General features: G+C 51.0%; 1 protein-coding gene across 1 annotated transcript in view; it reads right to left on the bottom strand.

Annotated features, from left to right (window-relative positions):
- Nucleotides 1–839: 839 nt before the first annotated feature.
- Nucleotides 840–22,743, bottom strand: part of CCDC12 (coiled-coil domain containing 12) — a gene marked incomplete at its 3' end in the record, with an annotated part of 46,793 nt that continues 24,889 nt past the window's right edge. Inside the window, exons 2-7 of the mRNA XM_084246758.1 lie at nucleotides 17,456–17,523; nucleotides 3,902–3,981; nucleotides 2,369–2,430; nucleotides 2,096–2,130; nucleotides 1,021–1,097; nucleotides 840–922 (exon numbers count right to left, since the gene is read on the bottom strand). Of these exons, the coding sequence (XP_084102884.1) occupies nucleotides 840–922; nucleotides 1,021–1,097; nucleotides 2,096–2,130; nucleotides 2,369–2,430; nucleotides 3,902–3,981; nucleotides 17,456–17,523 (405 nt within the window). The remainder of the gene's footprint in view (nucleotides 923–1,020; nucleotides 1,098–2,095; nucleotides 2,131–2,368; nucleotides 2,431–3,901; nucleotides 3,982–17,455; nucleotides 17,524–22,743) is intronic.

Here is a 22,743-nt window from a genome sequence, read left to right as displayed (position 1 = left end):
AGACCCCAATCTCCAGCAGAATGGGGCACCTGCCCCCACAGAAGGGCCCTGTATCAGGGAAGCCATAATCTAGCTCTGACTAGTGAAGTGGCAAGAGGGGCTGCCTGGGACTGGGCAAGTGGGTAAGAACAGTGACAGAGGCTTCACATCTGGAGCAGCCCAGAGCTGATGTTTACCAGGGCACAGCTCACTCTCTTCATGAGCTGTCTCTTTCTCCTCTCTCACACTGTGTTGCGGTTCACAGAGGTCTAGGGTGGCAGCCTCTCCAGGCTGTCCCAAGGACTACCGCAAGGCCTAGGCCTGTCAAGGGCTTACAAGAACTCTCTCAAACTTTGTCTCTATCACCCAGCAGTTTGAGAAAATCATCACTAACTAAGGACTGGTCCAGAATCTGGTCCCAGAAGATCGGGCCTGGGTAGTTCCCACCTGTCCAAGTCTCACCACGCTCAGTCCAACACAGAGCTTACTTGTTTAAGCATCACCTTTGCAGCTACCCAGTTTGGAACACAAATCAACACCCCCCAAAGATCCAGGAAATATTTACTAGATTTCTGCCATACACAGTCTGCTTATCTCTATTTTGAGAATAAAAAACAGTTCAAGATACATATGTACAGACACAGCAAGCTCACAGGTTGCCGGTAGCTTTGCTCCCACTCTGGGTGGCGGGACCAGTCAGGAGACAAGGAGCTTCACCCCATGTGGGGTTCAGGCTAACAGGGCAGGGAGTCACTGCTTTGAAGCCAAACTGGAAGGGATGGCAAGCCCTATCCCCATGTTCCAACACCATCTCCCATAGGACAGGCTGATGGGGAGCGAGGTGGGGAGATGGACATGCCTCAGTCAGAGTCGCAGGTCTCTTGTTCGGTGGTGGCATTCACTGCAGAGGCCAGGCTGTCCTCCTGGCCTTTCAGCCTCTCACCTGGATGGGTGGCAGACAGGAGCAGGGTGAAGAGGGGTCCTGTGCTTGGGCTACCACCCAAAGGGCAGAGATCCAGCCTTTCCAGGCCCCATACTTACGGATCAACTCAGCAATGGCTCTCTGGGTTCGCTTTTCTAGCTTCTCTAGCTTCTTGGCCACATCTCTCTTGAGGTCCCTGCAGCACAGAGGTATAAGGTGGCCTGAGGCTGAAAGCTGGCCTGGTTGGGCCTTGGAGCCCCGCCCCTCCAACATTAGGAACCATGCCCATGAGGACTACCCTAGGGAGAGGCCAGGATGCTGCCCCTCTCCCTTTCTCCATCCTCCACAACCCAGCAACAACCATCCCGCCCAGGTCCAGTGGGCCAGGGACAAGCACCACAGACTGACCCAACACGGGAATTCAGCCAAGGTGTGCAATGATAGATGGCTGCTAAGGGGCCCCCTCTTGGTCTAGTCCCTGGTCACTCTCAGGGCATGGCTAGTCCCACCCCACTGTGGATCCTGCTCCTCATCTGGCCACACGTTCACCCCCACCACCAGGAGCTTCCAGAAGCATTCATACTCCCTAATTCAAGTTTCCTAGGACATATACCCCCAGGCTTTTGTTTCATCAAGTGAGAACAGCTCAACTGGTGCTGTACTTGACACAGAATTGCAGGCAAGATGGATCCAGCCTGTACCTCTGGCCCAAAGTGAAGTGGAATGCAAACCTCTCAGGCCATACAGCACTCTCTCACCCTCTTCTCAGCCTAGTCACAGGGTGCCAGGGAAAGATGAATACCTCCCATTTCACAGAAGGATTAAGGCCAAAGAGGAAAAGGCTGGTCTATGGCAGAACTGGGACAGACCCTTCCCTTCCCACCATCTCACCTCCACCTGTGGCCCTGAAGGGGGACAGGTCCTTTCAGAAGGGACTTCCTGAGGAATTGGCAGCTCCCCACTCTGGCTGAACTCCTTCCCATGGGGGGCCCCTTTCTACCCTCCAGGTGTCATCTATATCACTTTCCTTGCATTTTCTATGTATGTCCTGCTCATGCTGATTTCAGACACTAATTATCTTATGTAACTAAATGTCTATACTGTCCACCTCCCCAGTGTCAGGGTGGCAAAGGGCCAGCCCAAGGCCTGTGCAGCCCTTTCGGTCTGCACTAGTGCTCCATGGGCAATACTCACCAATCAGGCTTGCGGGGCGCGAGGTTGGCCAGGTCCTGGGGAGGCAGGAGACATATGTCAGGGCCAGAGGGGCCCAGTCGCAAGGGAAGAGATGGGACACAGAGGTAGGAAAATAGAAGGAAAGGCAGGAAGAAGGAGGGGATGAGGGGGAAACAGGGAGGTGGGAAGGGAATAAAGAAGGGAAGAGAAAAAGGGAGGGCAGAGGAGAGACGATAGGGAAGGAGGAAAGAACCCACAGAAGCAGGACGGGAGAAGGGGCGCACAGGCACTCACCACTTCTTCAATGACGGGCTCTGGCTTGGCAGCTTCCAGCTGTTCCTTCACCTTTTCTTCCACTAGAGGGTGCAAGACAACAATGGAGACCATTGCACGCGGCAGCCACTGGCGAAGGGAGGATGCAGGCAGGTCCGGAGGGACCCTGGGCTTTCTGGTCCCTCTTATCCCCGGGGTCCCCAACCAGTCTGAGATGAAGACCCTGCAAAGGCAGCTCTGGAGGAAGGACTTGGGTTTCCCAGGAAGAAGGCAATGCTGGGGGAGAGCCAGCAGGAGGCAGACAGCCAGAGACTTAGACCTCCAGTCAGGAAGCACGGATGCTACCTTCAGTCTCCCAGGTGTGAATGAGAGGGCTGCCTGGGCACAGCCAAAGCACAATCTTGTGAAGGGCCTTGAGAACTGGCTTATCCAACTCCCAAGGCTCCTGAGGGGGGACATTCTCGGACCCTGGACTGGGCAGGGCACAGGTGGCTTTTCTTTTAATCCCAATCTCCAGGTGTGTGCCCCTAAAACTAGGGTGTTGATCACCTAGAGGAGGCCACCCTCAGGCACCTCCCATCTCCACACAGCTACTATTACAATGGGACCCCAGGGGCAGCAAATGCCAAAGCACTAACAACAAACCTAGGGTCTGTGAGCTTTCTCCAACCCCACCACAGTTGGCCCTTGTTCCCTCATGCCTCACCTCCCTCAGCCTCAAGCGCTGATCCTGGCAAGACATGGGACCAGCTCCCCATCCTTCTCGGCCCTGCCTTACTACTCTGACTGTAATGGCGCCCAAACCACAAAGCAAATCACCCGGAAAGTGTAATTCTCAGGGGCAAAGAAGATGGAAAAGCAGGCTGGGGTATGGTTCCGTGGCTAACACTTTATTCTTTTATGAGCTAAATGTATTTATTCATATATTGCTCGTATAGTTAAAACTTGAGGGCAAAAAGAAAAAAAGCAGAAGTACAAGGGCCAGAAGTCTGTGTGATAAAACACCCTATCTCTGGTATGGACGGCTGTCTGTGGACAGGCCACAGCTAGTCAGAGGCTCCTGGCTGCTGCACTGCTCCTCACATCACAGTGAGCATGGACAGGAACCCTCACTCCACCAGCAAGAGCACCTCTCTCCCCCTTCTCTGCGTTCAGGCACTTCCAGGCTTCCACCCTGCTGGGCATCTGCCTGCCCACTGCTCTCTGAGCACTGGAATTTGAGTCTTTATTAGGGTCTTTCACGCTGATCTTTCAAAGGCACACAGGACCCATAGCTCTGTCCTGCTGCCCACTGGCCCTAAGGTCACTTCCACATCCAGCCCAGAGCAGTCTTTTGAAGAAATGTGGCCTTTTCCCTTGCAGGAAGTCCCTGGGAGACCTCCAAATCAGGGTGTAAACAGGGCAGACCAGGCATGGCAGACCCTGAGATGGTCCTGGAGGCCCAACTCCCAGCTCCAGCACTGTTAGTTATTCTCCGAGAGTGGGTGACACCTGCCAAGTAGAAGCAACTGGCAGTGCCCTCAGAGCAGAGGCAGAGAAACACAGCCCACCTACCTGCAACTGGTTTCGCCTGGGGCACCCTCCTTCTCTTCAGGTCCTCATCCTCTGGGACATAGTTTCTCAACCTAAGTTCCCTGTGGGAGCAGAGAGAACAAGCAGAAATGAAGTGGAGTGTGTGCCACACTGGCAGGTGAGACTGTGAAAACATCACATACTTCCTAATCTTCCTCTGATGTCTCTGGAGATGGCCAAGTGAAGAGGGAACAGAAGCATCATTGGGCCAGTCAACCTCTCCCCCACCTTCAGTCTCAGCCCCTGGCTGCCTCAGCACTGGCTGTTCTCCCAAGGTCCCACCTGCATTGTCAGTCTTTCTCCAGAGCAGACCAGGGATGCCCAGGGAGCATTCATTGGACACCTCTCCTGGGATACCTCCATTTGACAGTTAAGGAAACTCAGAATCAGACAGACTATTCTGTAAGGTCACACAGCAATGCCTGTAGCACCTGAGACCAAGCAAAATGCAATTCCAAGCCAGGGCGAGAACTCCTGGGCCAAGTTCCTCCTAAAGGAGAAAGCCAATGTGCCTCAAGCCTGCCTTCTTCTCAGCCTGCTATCTCTCCTGAGACCTGTCCAAGGTTTGCTGGCCCCTCAGAAGCCTGGGCCTCCAGGACAGAGAACATTTTCACAACAGGAAGTTTCCCACAGGCAGTCATCTACCAAACCCTCTGTGCCTGGCATAAGTGTTGCTGACTTCCTAGCCCCTGGGCAGACAAGCTTATTAACAGGTGAGTGGCAGGTGTCTGTGACCACACAGCGAACAAGTGGCAGCTGTCTTAACTTCCACATGTCCCCTGCCCCCAGCTCACATACCATCTCCTTCCCCACTGTCCAGGACTCTGAGCCCACAGCTCCCCTCAGTGCCCAGCATGGCCTGTGTGAAGAAAACCAACTGCAGAGGCCTAGGGTCTGCCTCCTGTAAGATATAGGGACACATACCCTGCCTGCCACTCCCTAATGGCTTATTTCAGGCCTGCCGGTAATCAGCAGATCACGGAGCCACCGAGAGAGAAAGTGGGGTGTGATTTGGTGCACTGACTTTTGTTCACAAGAAGGTATAGGGAGAAAAGCAGAAGAGAAACAGGGTGTGGGATGAAAACTGCAAGGACTAGTGAGAAAAAAAAATTATCACTCTCAGAAACAGACTCAGGATTCTGCGACAATCAGTAGGAGAGGAAAGTCTGTTGAAACTGTACCCAGTACTCATAGTGACAAGTACCCACCACGTCAGCCCTTGCAGCTGCCCAGCTTTTAGAAGCAGAATGAGAGGACACAGCAGGGGACAGGGAGAGGCCAGAGCAGCATGAGGAGGAAAAAGCAGCATGGGTTGGGAACAGCACCCCCAGCAGCCCTGCTACCCACTGTCCCTTGGCCCCTCCCAGAGCTGAGCACTAGTCAGGCAGTCAAGAACACCCAAGTCCATCACTGAGGAACTGTCCCACTTTGGGCCTCAGTTTCTACATCCATAAATAAGGAAGCTATTCTTGGGTGTGTCCAGCCCTGTGAAGCCAGGGTCATGTCCTCCCCTGAGCCTATGAGGAGACTGCCCCTCACCAATGCCCAATTAACTCCCCCTCCCACCACAGTTCCCTCACCACCAAAGGGCAAGAGTCTTTGGGTGAGGTCATGGGGCACTGGGTTCTGCTCCCAGGCTTTGTCTTACCAACACCAGACCAACGATTATCCCATACTCCTCCACCCCAAAAACAACTTAAGAAACAAACAAACAAAAAAACCCACAAAGACAAGAGATACAGTTTTAAAAATCTATTTTGTTGGCCATGAGGCAATGAGGTTTTGAGAGGCTGAAATCAGAGAGAATTGGGACCGATGAGCCTGACACCTTTTCTCCCTTAAAACATTTGTGTATTTTCAAGTAGGGCTTGTTGAAATCTCGTGGGGCTAAAGAGACAAAAACTGAAAGCAGCCAAGGAACAGGGTTCTGGTAAACCGCTGCCCTATGACTCCCATCCTCAGAGCAGGGAATGAACTGAGCTAAAACACAGCTTTGCATGGGCACAGGTGTTGACTGGCCTGCCCTATGGCAGAAGGGGCAACTGGTGAGAGGAAGCCTCTGTCTTCATCAATCCCAAAGGGTTGGTTAAGGCACTCCTATGTGAGCTGCCTGCCAGCAGTTGCAATGAATTCTCTCTGGAGGAGAATAAGCTATCCAAAAACTTCAAATTTTCTCCAGGACTTTTAATATACAATATCCAGGATTCAATTATAGTCATGAAAAAATACAGACAACAGAAATATACTTTACAGGAGATCCCTATATTATATGATCACAAATGAAATGTGAAATTACTGAACTTAAGAAAAGTTCAGGGAGCTAGACCACAAGGTGAACTTTAGCTAAGAATCTAAAAATGTAAGAATTAATCAAACAGAAATTTCATAACTGAAAATATAACCAAAATTAAGAACTCGGTAAATGGGTTCAACAGTAATTTAGATACAGTTAAAGGATTAGTGAATTGCAAGATAGATCAAAAAAAAAAAAAAATCCAGAGAAAAAACAGTGGAAAATACAAAAAAGAGCCTAAGAATATGGAATATTCTTATGAAACATATGGAACACAGTGAAAAGATCTAACATTTGTACAGTCCCAGAAACAATATTTAAAGAGATGCCGGCTGAAAATGTTACAACATTGATGAAAAATGCCTGACCATAAAGAAACACTGTGAACTCCAAAGAAAAACATACCTAACCAAATCACTATCAAACTACTAAACAAACAAGACTCTCAAATTAGATAAACACATCCAACCTTCAAATGAGAAACTAAAACTGACAACTTACCAACTAAAACAATGGAAATTCTAAGACATATAGGATATAGTGAAGGTGCTGAAAGTAAATATAATGCCACGCCAGACTGATAAGCCTAGACAACATAGCCTTCAAAGACTTTTCCAGACAAAGACAAATCAGGAAAATAAGCCATCAGAGAATCTGCTCAAGAAAGACTAAAGGGAGTGCTTTAGAGAGAAGGGAGATTATCTCAGATAGAAGCCAGCGAACCCACTGCCTTCCAGGTCCTGACCTTTGCAACCAAAAGCCCGAGACCACCCACAGTCCCCAACACGTAGGCAGCCATTGTCTGAGTTGAGTCATGCTGTCTCCCCCACAGCAGCTACCTGCGTGCTTCCATTCTCATTCCCTCTGATCCAGAGCCCCCAGCGTCCCCAAAACAAGTCTAAACCCAGACCGGGCCTAATCCCTCAATGGTTCCTCCACTCTGCTTTCTAATCAAATGTCCCCTGGGTCACTGCCAGCCCTGTTTGCTACACACTTTCCTGCCTGTCAAGCTTCAAGAGCCAGTTCAATGAGGTGGAACTGTGGGCAGACTCTACCCCCCCTTCCCCAAATGTCCCCCACCCACCCCAAGGTATAGCTGACTACTCTCCTATGCCCCCTCTTTGCCACTCTTCCCTCTATGCAGCAGCCAGTACCACCAAGCACGTGGCCACTTGATGACGATGTCCTGCAAGCCCTGCCCTGCAGGCTCCTAGAGACCCAGCTCCAGCACTAGCACCCAGCAGCTCCAGGAAGGGCTGGGCGTACACATGTCTCCAACTATCAACAACAGATAAAGGAATTCCAGGGAGCGGATTGGGAATGGAGCTTTATGGGAAGGCTGGTGCTCTCTGGGCCTTTTAATACTTGGGGGATGAGAAAGGAAACAAGAAATTGTGCCCAGGGGATGCAGAGAGCAGGAATGTGGCTGGGTCAGCATAGCCAGCTCCTAAGTGACATCCATTGTTTTTGTGTCAAAGCAACAGAGCGATGCCCAGGTTTACATGCTAGTCTCCTTCTCAAACTGGGGAAACGTCCTTGCCCATTTTCTCTTCACCATTTTCTCCCTGAATATCTGGGAGAGACCTGTCAAGTGCCCGAGCAGGTTCAGTGACCACTCCCAGGTTTTCCTCCAGGCCAACTACAGGGACATCAGTCATGGACTAGCCAGGGAGATCCCCAAGAAATCACCCCTCATAGTGTTTTATACACCTTCCCTAATGTAACTAAGGGGAAGAGGGTGAAGAGAGTTGATGTTCTCTATAAAATATGAAGTCCAGAAACAGAGTTTTAGAATGTCAAAGTAAAAGAAAGTTTCCAGATTATCTGGTTTAATTCCTTCTAGCTCCTGGCCCACTAGACCCATTCATTCATGCTGTCAGTCTTAAATCTTTGGAAGATTAGCCTCTCTTCTCATCCCATACGTCTTGGGGCCACTCCATACTCACCCCTCTATTCTGGACCCCTGGATAGAGGCCAGAGTTGGACTATTTCACATGGCTTGCTCCCTGAGAACAAGGCCCTCCTGCCCTGGTTATTTGCCCATCCTTCCCATATAACCCCTCCCATGCCCCACCTCTCCAGCAACCTGAGAGAGAAAGTTGTGGTAAGGCTCTCCACATAGCAGCAGACGCTGAGGAAAGTGAAGTCCACCACAGGCTGCAAGACTCTTGTGGGCCAGCACTTCAGCACTGGCTGGAGATGCCTGTAGCTCTGCTCCAGACTACTTTCATTTTCAAATTTAGAGTACTGAGACACCAAGCCTCTTCCAGAAAACACACACACACACACACACATCCCTAATAACTTTCTGTTTCCATTAGGTTCTGCACAGAAACCTACTCCCACATCCCAACATAAATAATAAACCATGACAGTGTGGTTAAAACACCTGGAAATTTTACTATAGGTCAAATACAAGATCAAGATGGATACACAGAAATATATGAGCTATGGAGGGATGTTTTTGTTTGGTGGCTACTTAGCATTTTAATATAGGACACCTGGTGTCTGGCTTAACAGTAAATGAAACTATTAAAGAACCCAGCAACTTCCTACTCATGGGTGGAGGATACTGTCCTCCAGCTGTCCCTCAGAGGGGCAACTGGCCTCACTCTGGGGATGGCAATATATAAGGCAGTAATATAAGGCAATAAAAGCTCCCCCTCTTCTATCCAGCCATCTCCACCAACACCCCAGCAGCCCTCCCCAGGCTTCCTGTCCTCCTGACATACAGAGAAGATGCAGGTTGGCTGGAGGACAGGACACCAACTGCCCGTGTGCTGAACACAGCCACCTCACATGGACAGGGCTCCCAGAGGGTTTCAGGTAAATGGGGTGGGAGCTCCAGCACGCCCTATCTTGATATCCTTTTCCACACCCCAAAGACAAAAATGAACAGGATAATACTTCCTTCTCAGCAGGAACACCAGCCACAATCTGCTTCCCAGGACAGTCCTTCAACTTAAGAGGTAGGTAGTTGCCAAAGCTTTCTAGATGTGGAAAACAGTCCAGAGCGACTCACGGATGTGCCCAAGATCTCTGAGAGAAAGTAGAGTCAGTCAGAATCCAAATTCTGGTCTTCAGATGGGCCCTTGTCCCAGCTCCCTGCGCTGGGCTCCTTGGGGACCAGCAGTCACAGTGGAAAAGTAAAGACTGCCTGCCAAGGTGACTGGGGTGGCAGAAGTGGGGTCCTGTCCAGAGTCACAGGTCTCTCAGGCAGTGCTCTCGGTTTCACTTTTCTTGAAGGAAAAAAATCATGCTGGGCCCTCCTGCATCCCCCCAACCCCAGAGTTTGCCTACAACACCATTTATGAAACTCCTCCCCAATCCTCTGAGCTCTGCCAGAGACAGAACCCTCCCTTAGTCCCCAAAATCACAGTGGATCGCAGATGTTAAAGGCAGGAGCTTTTGAAATAATGCAATCATGCCTTCACCTAAAACAGAGATCAGAAGAGCCAGTGTTGGCTGGGGGTGAAACCCACATGGGAACCCCACCAAGAGATTGAGAGTTCTGGTTGCACAAGTGTACCCAGCTGTGTCAGCCCCGAGAGTGCCAAGTACCCAGCCCCCAAGGGATGGTGCAGAAACAACCACAGTTGTTGAAGGCAAGGACCAGGGTCAAGCATTAGCTAAGCCAGGCCCCTGCCCAAGCGGTGCTGCCAGCACATTCCGGTCATGTGCTCTGCCTGACTCCTACCCAAGACTCTGTAGAACCCAGCCCAAGTTCTCTACATTGACAGGCTGTGCTCTGCCCCCAACTCACCTGAAAATGCAGAGCAGCTGGGCACTTAAAGAATTAGAAACAGGGCCTCCCTAGTGGCACAAGAGGTTAAGCACTGCACTATGACGCAATCAGCGGCCTCTGCAGCATGAGTTCGATCCCCGGCCGGGCAGGTGCCACTGCCACATGGTAAGGTAGACCTCTCCTGTCTGGCCCGCTGCTCCCTCAGCAGTGTATTTCAGTCAATCTGCCTGTTCTGTTCCTCATTCTGTCTCTGGTGAATCCTCTCACCCCACCCCACCCCCATATCTCTGGCCTGTACCCCAGCTCCTATATGCATAAATAGATGAATCTTTGAGGAAAAAGAAAAAAAGAATTAGAAACAGTTGATAGAGCAAAAATCAAAGACTGAAAACAAAAATTGTGGTGTCCCCTAAGATACAGTAAGTAGTCACTGAGAATGAGATGGTCATATATGGTGTGTGGAAAGTGCTACCACACAGCAGGATATATACATAGATATTTCTATTTTCTAAATTCTCCACTACTAAAAAGAATCTAGCATTTTTGTATTTTGAGTATCAATTTAAATTTAAAAAGAAGAGAGATAACGGTTTATGGTGGCTGAGTTGAACCTCAAAGGGCTGGCCACATGAGAACTGGACTGGCCATACTGGCCATCAGGGGCCCAGACGGTGGCCTCTCACCCTCCTGGGGCACACAGCCTTCCACAGACACCACTCGGGAGAGGCAGATGGTGGTCAACCCCATGGGGGTGCCCTGAGTACAAACTGCCTGGCCCTGCTGGAGGCCGCCAGACAGACCTCCTACTTTTACCACACAGCTGCCAGGCATCTCTGATCCCTCAGGCTCCAGCCAAGAGGGCCTGCGGGACAAAGGCCACAGCATCTGCCGACTGGGGAGACAGTACTAGAGGAAAGGGAACCGAGCAGAACCAAGTCTGGCCTGCTTTGGGAGCTTGCAGGCAGAGGACAGGACAACTGCTTCCCCATGTGTGACGTTATGGCACTGGGTGTGTTCAGCTGTTCTCCACCCAGGCTGCATGCCTGATAGGGAGAGGGGCAGGGGTATGGGGGGAAGTGGAGGGCCAAGAGGGTCACAATGCCAGCTCCACTCCCTCTCAGTTAGGAGATCTTAGACAAGTCACATCACTCGTGTTTCCTGTGGTTTCCTCACCTCCCAGTGACCACCAACCTACCCCCACACAGGAAGGACAATTTAGTGAGAAGAGCTAGGGAAGCACTAAAGATCATGACACACGAGGTAAGACTTTTCTCCATGAAGAAAGGACCTGGCTGTACACCAACCCACCCCTTGCATAGAAGGAAGGGCCCAGCCTGGTCACATGTGAGTTGGCTTCCCACACCACCTGTCTTGTTTGTTCTATATTCCTGCGCTATTCCTGAGTAGCAGGCTCAGGAAAAACAGGGTGGCCACAGGTCTCTGTGCTGCTGCCTCAGCATGAGTCATTGAGCCATGGGCCATCCACACTACCCACGGCTGGGGCAGCCCCAGGCCTGCAGCGAGGTGAGACAACTCAGGAAGTGTGGTCTGTTACCGCTAGAGTGGAGCAATGTTTGCCGAATCAAGCTGACGTCATGGATCTTAGGGCACACCCTGGTGCACAGGCACCATCTTTGGGCCCCAACTCACAGAGAAGAGAAGGCGTTGCATTTGTCAGCCTTCAAGGTTTGGGCGCCAGGCCAGTGTTGGGCTGGGCCTTAGCTGGGGTGGGGCCTCTCTCCACAGGGAGTTGGAGAACCTGTTCTCCATCCCAAAGAAGTAAAACTAGTGGCCCAGTTTCTTCAGCAGGAACTGACACCTATCCCAGGGGGGACCACTGTCTCTGAATGTGACTGCTTCAGTGGGTACAGACGCTGATCCAAAGCGCAGGGGTTGGTGCTTGTGGGGCAGAGGGTGTGGGATTTGCTTGTTCAGGCACTCAACAAGACACGCTCCCCTGCCCCATGTCCAACAGGGTGTGCAACACCTCCCCTCTCCTCCCACCTGGCAGGATGGCTAAGACTATCAGTCACAAACCCTACCCTAGACATGTCTCAACTGCACATATCAGCCGACCTGCCATCAGGAGGAAGTGACTGTGGGCTTAAAAATAACAAAAGCAGCTGACATGATCATCTCTTTCCAGGGCCACCAGCTCACATCGTATCTAGGTGGTAAGCAGGGGTTGTGTTAGAGATGAGTCATGGACACCCCTGTAGAGTTAGCCACAAGGGAAGGTTGGCTGCGAGGCCAGATCCAACCCAGAGGAGCAGCAGGGGCACTTCTGGGGGGCAAGGACATGTCTTTCCTTCCCACAGAGCCTGGACTGAGCAGGCAGACCTGCTGTGGACTGACTATGCAGTGGGGATTTGTTGTATGGGGATGGGATAGAATTTACCCTGAAAAGGGTAGCAAACGAACTATAAACCAGAGACACACTACGGGGGTGGGGGGGGTATGGAGAGGAAGGACTAGGGTCAAAATAAGGGGGGGAGGGGTGCAACTGTATGGGGAATACAACCAAAATGAAAATGCATACATTGTACAAAAATGAAAAATGATGTAAGAATTGTATAAAATAAAATATTAATATAAAAAAAGAAAAGGGTAACAATTTTAAAAGGAAGTTTGATCTATAGACTTCACACATTTCCAATAAAAACCCCAGCAAACTTCTTTTTACACCTATTTGCAAGCCGATTCTAAAATTTTATTTATTTATTTTAAAGATTTATTTATTTATTTATACAAGCACTGGGTACAGTCAGAAGCGCGGGAGGGTGAGAGAATTCACCAGAGCCAGAGTGGGGAGCAGAGCAGGTAGACTGACGAAATACATTGCTGAGGGGAGCAGCAGGTGGCAGGAGAGGTCTGCGCGCCATGGGGGACCCTCGCCCAGGGGCCAGGGATCGAACCAGCGCTACAGAGGCTGCAGGCAGCTTCGCAACCCAGTGCTCAACCACTGCACCACCGGGAGGCCTGATGATTATAAAATTTTTTTTAAAAAAAGACAAAGAAACTAGACTAGGTAAGATTCTGAAAAGGGTCTCCTTGAGCAGATGGGCAGGAGCACAGATAGAGAGGAAGGCGGCTAGCTGTGGTGCATAGCTGGTCAGATCCTGGGACACCTGCTTGCAGTGCTGTTGGATACTCCCCCCATCCTCCACAGCAAACCCTGGCCTTACAGTATACCCATCCCATGAGACAATTGAATCTGCAATATGACGCCACTCATCTTATTTCCTAAAGAATTAGCTACTGTACCAAGTAAGGGAGGCTCCACAAAGGGGTTCCTAACCATTAATTTCTGGGTCACATATGCTTATTTCTACTCTCCACCCACCTCACTGTATTCCCAACTACTGACCTATTTGCAAAGTTAGCACAGGCCTTGTGTAAAAGTTAATTCTAACCCTTACAAGTATGTCTCAAATCCTTTGGCTATCTCAAGAGGGCCTCAAAGTGTCTTCCTCTGCCCAAAGCCTCAGCACCTGCACCAGGAAACAGTTACAGCAAGTTTTAGTTTTCTCCACCATCTTTCAGTTGAAGACACTCAGGTGAGGTTCACGGAGTCACTGTGGCTTGTCCAGAGTCAAAAAACTAATAACTGGCAGGACCTGACCTCAAACCTAGGAGCTACTTTCAAATCTTGAGTTCTCTCCATCTGCCTAGTTCCTACATTTTGGGTGGCTACTGTTGAACAAAGAACCGCCTCAACATTTATTTCCCTAAGACCTATCTGGGTTAAAAGAAAGTACATGATAAACTAGCTGACACCAATTAATGGAACTGGCCACAGGCCTGTGCAGGGGCTCCTAGTTCACCACTAAATCTTCTCCTCTGTTCCAGAGGCCTGATAAAGCCTGGGCTGGGTTTATAAGCAGAAGTTGGGGGGATATCTGTCCATGCCTCCCCAAGAAGCACTTAGTCCTTTCACGCAGCTGGTTCACACCTCTGGATCTCTGCTGTCCAAATCCTACCCTCTGGGGTCCCAAACTCAAGAGGCATGTTCTTCATGAAGCCTTATCCTGCAGCCCTCAGCTGAAGGCAGCAGGAGTGAGCACTGCACTCCTCTCAGGACACTTCAGTAGGGCTGATGCTTCCTACCTGGCACCTGGTCTCAACCTGGCCTGGCCTGGGCAGAAACAGGCTATTCTTACCTCCCAGAAGCTGAGGAAGCCAAGATGCTCACTGGTACCTGGCAAAGGAGACTGTGGCAGGGGTTGTAGCCTAGGGGCCCTCTAGAGTCTACTCCTAAGCTATAACCATCCTGCTGGGAGTACCTGGTCCAAACACGGAGTACAGATGAAGAGAAAGCCCCCCTGCCCTTCTTTCTGGGATGGACACAGACTGTTGCCAATGGATGCCTTCTGGTAAGCCCATGCCTAAGTCTTGGACTTACAGACTGGGTAAGTATACACAGGCCTGGCCCCCTGGTACAGGGACCAAGGCTTTGCCCTGTCTCCTTGAATAACCCAGGCAAGTTCCTGGCCTGTAAAAAAAATCAGGAAAGTCCACTTTTCCTGGGGTGCTATAAGTGTATAGTTCTTTCTAACAACCAGGGGAGTGACTGAGCATCAGGTCCTGTCAGATAGGGGATGCTTAAGGAAGTCCACCTGTCCAAATTCTCTAGAAGTACTGCTCCAGAAGTCAAGCTCCTGATTACCAGGCCAGGGAACCACACTTCACTACCTCAAAAGAGGCAAGATCAGGCCTCCCTGGTGGCACAAGGGGTTAAGCACCACACTATGAAGCAATCCGCAGCCTCTGCAGCACAAGTTTGATCTCAGGCCGGACAGGGAGAAGCCATATGACAAAGCAGACCTCTCCTGTCTCGCCCGCTGCTCCCCTTAGCAGTGTATTTCAGTCAGTCTGCCTATTCTATTCTCCGCTCTGTCTCTGGTAAATCCTCTCACCCCCCACATCTTTGGCCTGTACCCCAGCTCTTGTATGCATAAATAATCTTTTTTTTTTAAAGAAAAAGGCAAGATCAGAGAAAAGCAGAACAAAATGAGCTGAAGGAGAACTCAATTCGGTATCTAGTGTGCCAGGTCCCTGGGCTGCTTTGAGGAAAGAAGCAGAAGCCCTGACTGTGCCCAGCTCAGCAGGCTCAGTAAGGGCCTTCAGGAGGGTCATGTGCTCTACCACAAATGACCCGTTAAAACCTAGCCAGTGAGCAGGGTCTCTCCTACCCAGAGCTCACCCACAGGAACTAGGAACTGTGCACCCCCTTTGCTTTCTTTTACACACTGCTTTCATTATGAAACGGGTACAGAGAAAAATTCAGAGAGTAACACCACACATATATTCATCTTCCCCACAGTCAACAAAAGCAACATTTTGCCATATCTGAGACAAGATTGTCCCTCCTCTTTTTTTTTCTATTATAGAACTCACCTACTGTAACTGGTTAAAGTTTTTCTCTATTTCTGTTTCCTCCCAGATTCCCCAGCAGCACTTTGAGGCCATGAGCTGGTGTTATTCCTGTGAGTGTGCTTACACTTCCACCACCTCACTTCACAGCACTGACAACTTCCACACACTTGGTGATTTGTTAACAGCCCGCTCCCTCTAGAGAATATCAGCTCCACGCAGGGAAGGGCTGGATTTTGTCCACTGTTACCTCCCTGGGACCTAGACTGGTGCCCACTACAAATCAGGCAACCAACCATGTCAGTATTTGTTGCCTGAACAACACATCCGCATATCACTCTGTGTGCTGCTCATGTCTCACTTCAGAAGCCTGCTTCTTCTTCCACTCAACCCCATCTGAGATTCAATCACATGGTCACATTCCAAGTTCTCTACTGTGTAACCCAGCCACCCGCCTGATAACCAGTGACCCTTCTCTTTTCTCATCAAGGAGAAGGCGGGTCAGAGAAAGCACCTCCCAGCAAGCAGAGACAGTTCAGAAATTGGGACAAAGCTCTAGCCAGTCAGTGACCGCGAGTCTTAAGAACAAACCAGAAGAAAACCAAAGAATCCCTGCGCAATTACCACAGAATGGGAGAAACTGTACAGGTACCCAAGTTACTCAAAGCTAGGGTCACTCCAGAAAGGAGCAACCACCTGATCTTCATCTCTCTGTCACCAATGATGAAGCCCTCCTGGGTTGTTGGGGGCAGAGGCGGCGGAGGTGGTGAAAGGGGAGGAAGGGGCCTAAGGCCCAACAAGAAAGCACAGAGCTCAGTGTTAGGGTGGCAAAGGTTCCAGCACCAGCATTTAGCATCACCAGATTCTCAGTACAGAGCTATTACCATCTCTGAGCACACAGAGGTGGCAAGGATCCTGAGGAGCTGCTTTGAGCATGGTGTACATGTGCTTTGTAAACTGTCAAGTCACATGCTCACACATATCCACACGCCCATGTGGACTTGAAAAAGCCCGGTCCTGTATGAAATGGGCTCCTAAATACGAAGACAAAGATGCATCTGGAGAGGGTTCCACCACACTGGTGAAGGGAAATGAACTGTGACATCAGGAAGGCCTGCTCCCATGCTCCCACCCAGCTTTCTCCAGGGACAGCCCTCCCCTCCTACTGCCTACCTTCTAGGTATCGAGATCTGCTCCCCCAAGTGAAAAGGACTCTGCACAGGCCACGTGCCTGAAGACACTGCTCAGGGAGAGGACATCACGATCCCCTGCTACACAGACATTAGAAGAAAACACTAATGGCCTGATCCTAAGCAGAGCTCTCCAGCCACCTCGTGACCCCAGCCCAGGGCTGGGTATGGGCAGAGGGCACAAGAGCCCTGAACTGCAGGCCCAGAAGTGCTAGTCAGACACGAAGGCTCCTCTGACTACCTGGGACCAACTGCCAGCTCCACCCTTCCCCATACCTGGTTCTGCAGACAATTTCTTGGGCATTTTTTATGCAAAGCAGCATCTGAAGCATTGTAGAAGTTCCTGAGGGGGGAGAGTGAGCCTGCAACCACAGGGAAGTGGTGGTAAATGAGGCAACTGAAGCTGACGAACAGGTGACAGGATTTGGTAAAGTAAAACAAAAACTCTACATGAACTGCTGAGCGGGGTGGGAACACAAAGAGAAAGTGGAATCCTCTGAGCTGAGCTTGCTGTGAAGACATGTCAAAAACAGAGAGGAGATGAGAAGGAATTCCAGCATGTTCAGGAAGTGCTGAGTGGCCAGGGGTGGGTCAGGGGAACCAGAGGAGGCTGGAACAGAGCAGCTGACCCAGGCAGAGCTTGGCACACCCAGTGAGAAGTCTGGACCTGATCTGGCAGGCGCTGTAGAACCACGTCACGCAGGGTGTTTGATGAAATGATGGGAAGGTTTGGAAGAAAATACTGGGTGACAGCCGGTCAATGGAGGAGAAGGCACAGGGCTCCAATGAGGGAGAAGGGTGAGGATGTCAGGTCTGAACAGAGGCCCATGGTGGAGAGGAAGCAATCTGGTAGCAACTGGGAAGCAGAGTTGGGAGGACGTGGAAACCAGCAGGTGTGGAGGAGCATGCCTGGCAGAGGGGTGTCCAGCAATTACCTGTGCTTCTCCCCTTCTTCCTCCCCTTCTCTGAGCTGCTTGGTCTTTGGCTCCCCATCTTCTTTGTCCTGCAGAGGAAGAAAGAAAAGCACCTGCTCAGATGAACAGTCCTACTCCCAGTCACAGCACAGGTAGCTGACAAAGCACAGGCAATCACAGAAGCCAGCCACCCTGTTAGCACCACGTGGCATGCCAGCTCCAAGCAGGATGCATGCCTGCTGCAACTGACAGCAGCAGGGCTGGAGCCTCACTCCTGACCACTCAATTCCCCTGGCAGCATTAAAAAATCCGTTGGCCCCAGGGTGGGCCTCAAGGAACACTAGCAGGAGGAGATGGAAGATTTTAGATAGTAAAAAATTATTTTAGTCGGGGCCACAGAGGGCCCACACAGGCAGGCCACTAGCTACTTTCATGGGTCTAGATGAAGCCACACACCTAGCTGGGAGAGACTGTCAGGAGCAGCGGCCACCAGCTCAGGCCTCCCGATTCCCCCTTCAGACCAGGGGCCTCTCCAGATGTTCCTGTTTGGTCTCCTTTAGGAGCAGAACTCACACTAGGACTAAGCTTATAAACAAGATTCACTCTTGCCATGTATTCAGAGAGACAGAGGGAAGGGAAACTGGTTGTAAGTTTCCATGTGAAATTTTTCTATTAAGTCTGGTTCTTTTGTCTTCCTCATGCCACCCGCCCACCCCACCCCACCCCCATGCCCCAATATCCTTTAAGTCTAGAAGAATCATGTTCATCTTGTCTGCTGGGTGCACCAGGGACCACAACAGGGCACCACCACGCTGCTTCCACCTGCAGCAGAAAATGCCTTCCTGAGCTTTCCCCCTTTCTACCTGGTTACTGCCCTGGAGATAGATAAGCAAGGTGTGCACTCAAATGAGTCACCACACACTTGGTGTATGGGGGAGAGACTCCAGGGTCTCCCTGCACACCAGGGCCAGCCCACCAGAAGGTGTCAATGTGCACTTCATCACGGCCAGCGACCTGCCTTTCACTCTCACTGGAACATTGTTCTGAGGAGACATCTGTAAGCCCAGGCAAGCTGTAGTGACAGATAGAATAAGCTGGAGCTGACATACACACTATAAGTAAAAAAATTACTTGACCATCTCCTAGAAGCTTGTTTTTGCCACAGATATCTGCCTCCCTGAGAATGGCTTTTGCTTTATGCGTCGCTTCCTGCCGATGTTCACCATGGAGACCCTGAGAACAGCCAGACCCCCATTCCTTGGCCGCACACTTATGGGGGAGGCCACCAAAGCTGGGAGGAGGCCTGGTTCTGAAAAAGTCTTTTACAATGTGAACAGATTAATTGCCCTTTCGTTCCCTCATCCTAGGGCAGTTCGGTCTCATGGGGATGAGGCAGCAGGAAAAAGTGACAGCAGCTACATGAAGTCAACATGATTCTGTCAGGTGGGTGGGAGACTTCTACAGAAGTGGGGAGTTGCTGGATGGGGAGACTGGATATGAAGGCCCATCCTGGAGGAGAGCATAGCTTGAGCAGAGGTGGGGTATGGTCTGAGAACATGCAGGTGATTGAAGCAGCAGTCAGGGTGAAGATGATGCCATGCTGTCAAGGCAGATGGACCCATCATAAGGGTTCTGGCAACGGGAGCCAGACGACTTGCTAGGCAGGAAGACTCTGGGGTAGAGAGACATTCATCTGGTGATGACCAAAGAGGGAAGAGATGGCAGAGTACAAACTTCCAAATAAGAAACAAGTTAGAGGTCTCCACGTGGCCCCCAGGGCTGCTGGGGTGTGGTGGGACCTTCCACAGGGGCCCAACTGACACAAGCACCCCTCCCAGACTAAATGCTAGCTGATTAAGCAAACCAGAAGCTGAGCATTCAGACCTAAAGCTCCTTCCCAACTGCCAGACTCCCTGGTGGCCAGGGGAAGGGAATGCAGGACGCCTCTCATGGTGAGTAAGGACAGAGGTAGAAGAACAGCTTTCTCCAAGGCAGGTTGAAGGCAGCCCCACAGAAAGCTGCTTTCCAAGTTGGGGTGATTAACCTGAGCCAGCTGGTAGAAGACGGTAGGGACTTCAGGAACAGCCTTTGGGAGGCAGCCTTTGCAAATATCATGCCTTCCCAGTCCTTGAGCAAGGACAAACTCTACAGCCATTACTGCCACCACCCACCCAAGTCCCAGAGACTCAAGTGCCTCCACAAAGGCCAAGCTATTCATTAACAAGTGAGAAAACACCCCACTATATAAATGACATTTAAAAAACTACCCAAATAAATAAATAAATAAATAAATAAATAAAAAACTACCCAGAAGCCTGGCGGGGTCAGGGGGTTGCGCAGCTTCAGCTCTGCAGACAGTATGAGGTTATGAATGACCCCAGCCTGGGATGCTATGCAAAGAACAGGGACACAAACAGACCATGTCAGTAGAAGAGCAGGGTGCCAAAGCATATTCCATTCTTCCTGCTAAATTCAGCAGGATTATGAGCATTCTTGAGAAAGAAAATACCTTTTGGGCAATCTGGCCTAGGTCACAAGGCATGCCCTCATTGCCTCGACGGTGGCAGGATGTGCAGACCAACCTCATGATCCACCCCAGCAAGAGGACAGACTCAGGGCCTCCCCTGGTGACGCAGCAGTTGAGCGCTGGGCTGCAAAGCTGCCCGCAGCCTCTGCAGCGCCAGTTCAATCCCCGGCCACCGGCGAGGGTCCCACATAGCGCGCAGACCTCTCCTGCCACCCACTGCTCCCCTCAGCAGTGTGTTTCGTCAGTCTGCCTGTTCTGTTCCCTGCTCTGGCTCTGGTGAATTCTCTCACCCTCCCGTGCTTCTGACCTGTACCCAGTGCTTGTATAAATAAATAAATAAATCTTAAAAAAAAAAAAAAGAGGACAGACTCAAGGGCTGGGGGAGGCCATTGCCTATCGGGTCTTTGATTCAACCAACAAGGACCCCTGAGAAATGACTGTCAGGGAAAGGAAAAGGATTTGCCAAAGTCACAGAGCCTGTCAGTGGTCGCTGCAGGTCTGAATCAAGGTCCCCCTGCCAGTTTCCCGTCAGGATATGAGATAGTATATCACGGGTGGCACTTAGTTTCTAAAAACAGCTGATCCTCATTCCCTCTCCAGTGCGCCCCACCCTGCAGATCTGGATGTGTCCACAGATCAGACCTGACACAGCAGCAGCATCTGGGTGTCAGCCCCATGAACACCCAGCAAGAGTGCAGATGCACAGCATCCCCAGGGAATCTAGAGACACCTCACCTACCCCAGACCCTTAAATCCTACTCACTGCCTAACCCCTCCCTACACACACCCTTCCCAAATCTCCCCACCACTTCCCAAATAGCTATTCGCCATTACTTCCCCTCTCCTATGCCACCCTGTAGGTTTCCACCAACACCCAGCCTGAAGCCATTCCCCTTCGCCCCGGCCTGCCAGAGCCCTCTACTCTGGAGAAGTCAACTGCCTGCTGTGCTCTGTCCTTCCTCAGGGGCAGCTGTGCTGGGGCAGGAGTACACGCCGCTCCCTCTCCGCTGCCTGGGCTCTCCTTTCCAGCAGAGTGAGGGAGGCAGGCAAGGGTGAAGAGACATTCCAACTTCTGATCTAGGTTCTTCCCACCATTACAGTACACTGAAGCAGTTGGGAACCCAATAGGAGGAAATGGTGGTGGTGGGGGGGGAGCAGCACAGAAACTCTTCCCAACGCCAGGTAAATATGCCTCATTAGCTCTGAGTATGCCTAGCATAATGGAAATGATCCTTCTGTTCAATGATCAAGAGAGAACAACACCCCAAATCCTAGGTGAAACTGGCCCCAATTTGAGCCTTTCCAATTCAGTTTTGGGCTCAGGGTGGAGAAAACTGAAAGACAGGGGGCACAGAGACCTGGGGAAGGCAGGGAGGGGAGCAGGAAGGGACTGAATGTAAAGGCAAACCTGGCAGGTTTCACAACTTCACCCTGTTGCTGTCCTCAGAGCCAGATCAGCCCAGTGGTGGGGTGGAGGGACTTCCTGTGAGCTGCACTCCAAGGGCACTTAAGGGGTAGGGCAGTCACCCGCAGCCTGACTCACCCTGAAGATACAGTGATAAGGCCTGGGCTAAATGCCACCATTCCGGGCTGCAGAAACTGCCCAGTCCTTGACTGCCCAGAGACTGGGGGAGGGTTTGGGAGAGGGCATGCTGATTCTTCTGGGCTGACAGCAATCCCTCAATCTGGGCCCCAGGCATTCAATTTGCTGCTAGGACTATCTGACCCATGTGCCCACTCTGTCTGCTCAGCAGGCGGCAAGTTCCTTGAGGGTAGATGCTTGTCTTACCTGCCTGTCCTGGCTGGACACGACCTACAGCAGGCACAGCACAGAGAGCCATGTGGGCTCGGGCTAGAACACAACCGGCAATCAGGCTCAATTTTGTCCTGCTATGTGACCGTGGGCAAGATATTCAAAATGTCTAGCCTCAGTTTCCTCATGTTTGAAAACAAAGACAATCATACCAACATCATGGCACTATTACAAGAATGAAATGACAAGGGAGGAAAGAGAAGAGCCTGCAGCTGGAGGGGACAAGGGAGCAGACCCTGAAGGGCAGGAAGAGGTGGGCTAGGGCAGTGAAGTCACAGGCCCAGACTGCTTGCATCTGCTGAGGACATGATAAGCTTTCACTTTCATGTTCACATCCAGTGTTCTCTGCAATCCCGAGAGCAGACAGCAGCATTGTAATATCTGCTAATATCTGCTTCACAAGACATCAGACGTGTCAGACAATCTGTGTGGAGGACCCAGATCTGATTCCCTGTTCAGTGCTTCACCAAGGTTTAGATTCAGGGTTGGGAAGGGGAGGGGGTGGGGGGAGGGTCCTAATATCCAAGAGCCTTAGGTTAACCGAAAGTTGTAAGTTTTCCATGGGCACAGACATTCCTTCAAGGCGCGTGCGTGTGCGTGTGTGTGAAAGAGAGAGAGACAGAGAGACAGAGAGACAGAGAGAGACAGAGAGAGAGAGAACAAAGTGCCAGGGGCCAGAGGCTGGGAGAACAATAAGCAAGCCAGAGATAAGGACTGTAGATAGAGCCGGAACTAGGGCAGTGACAGGGAGACAGAACAAGGGGGTGCCTTCTGAATGCCGTGGGGCACAGGGAGGAGCCAGAGACAACTGAGGTTCTGACTGTGACTCATTAGGAAGAATGAAGGCGCCTTTGACAACAAAGGTGGCAGCACTTAGGGGACAAAGAGAAGAGGATGGTGGTTTCCAGACAGAGGGACTGAGGCCTGATGCCTAGGGTCTGATGAAGGCCAGCTGATGCAGACAAAGGC

The sequence above is a fragment of the Talpa europaea genome (genome assembly GCF_964194135.1).
Source record: "Talpa europaea genome assembly, chromosome: 11".
NCBI lineage: Eukaryota > Metazoa > Chordata > Mammalia > Eulipotyphla > Talpidae > Talpa > Talpa europaea.
This window is presented reverse-complemented; position numbering and strand designations above follow the sequence as displayed.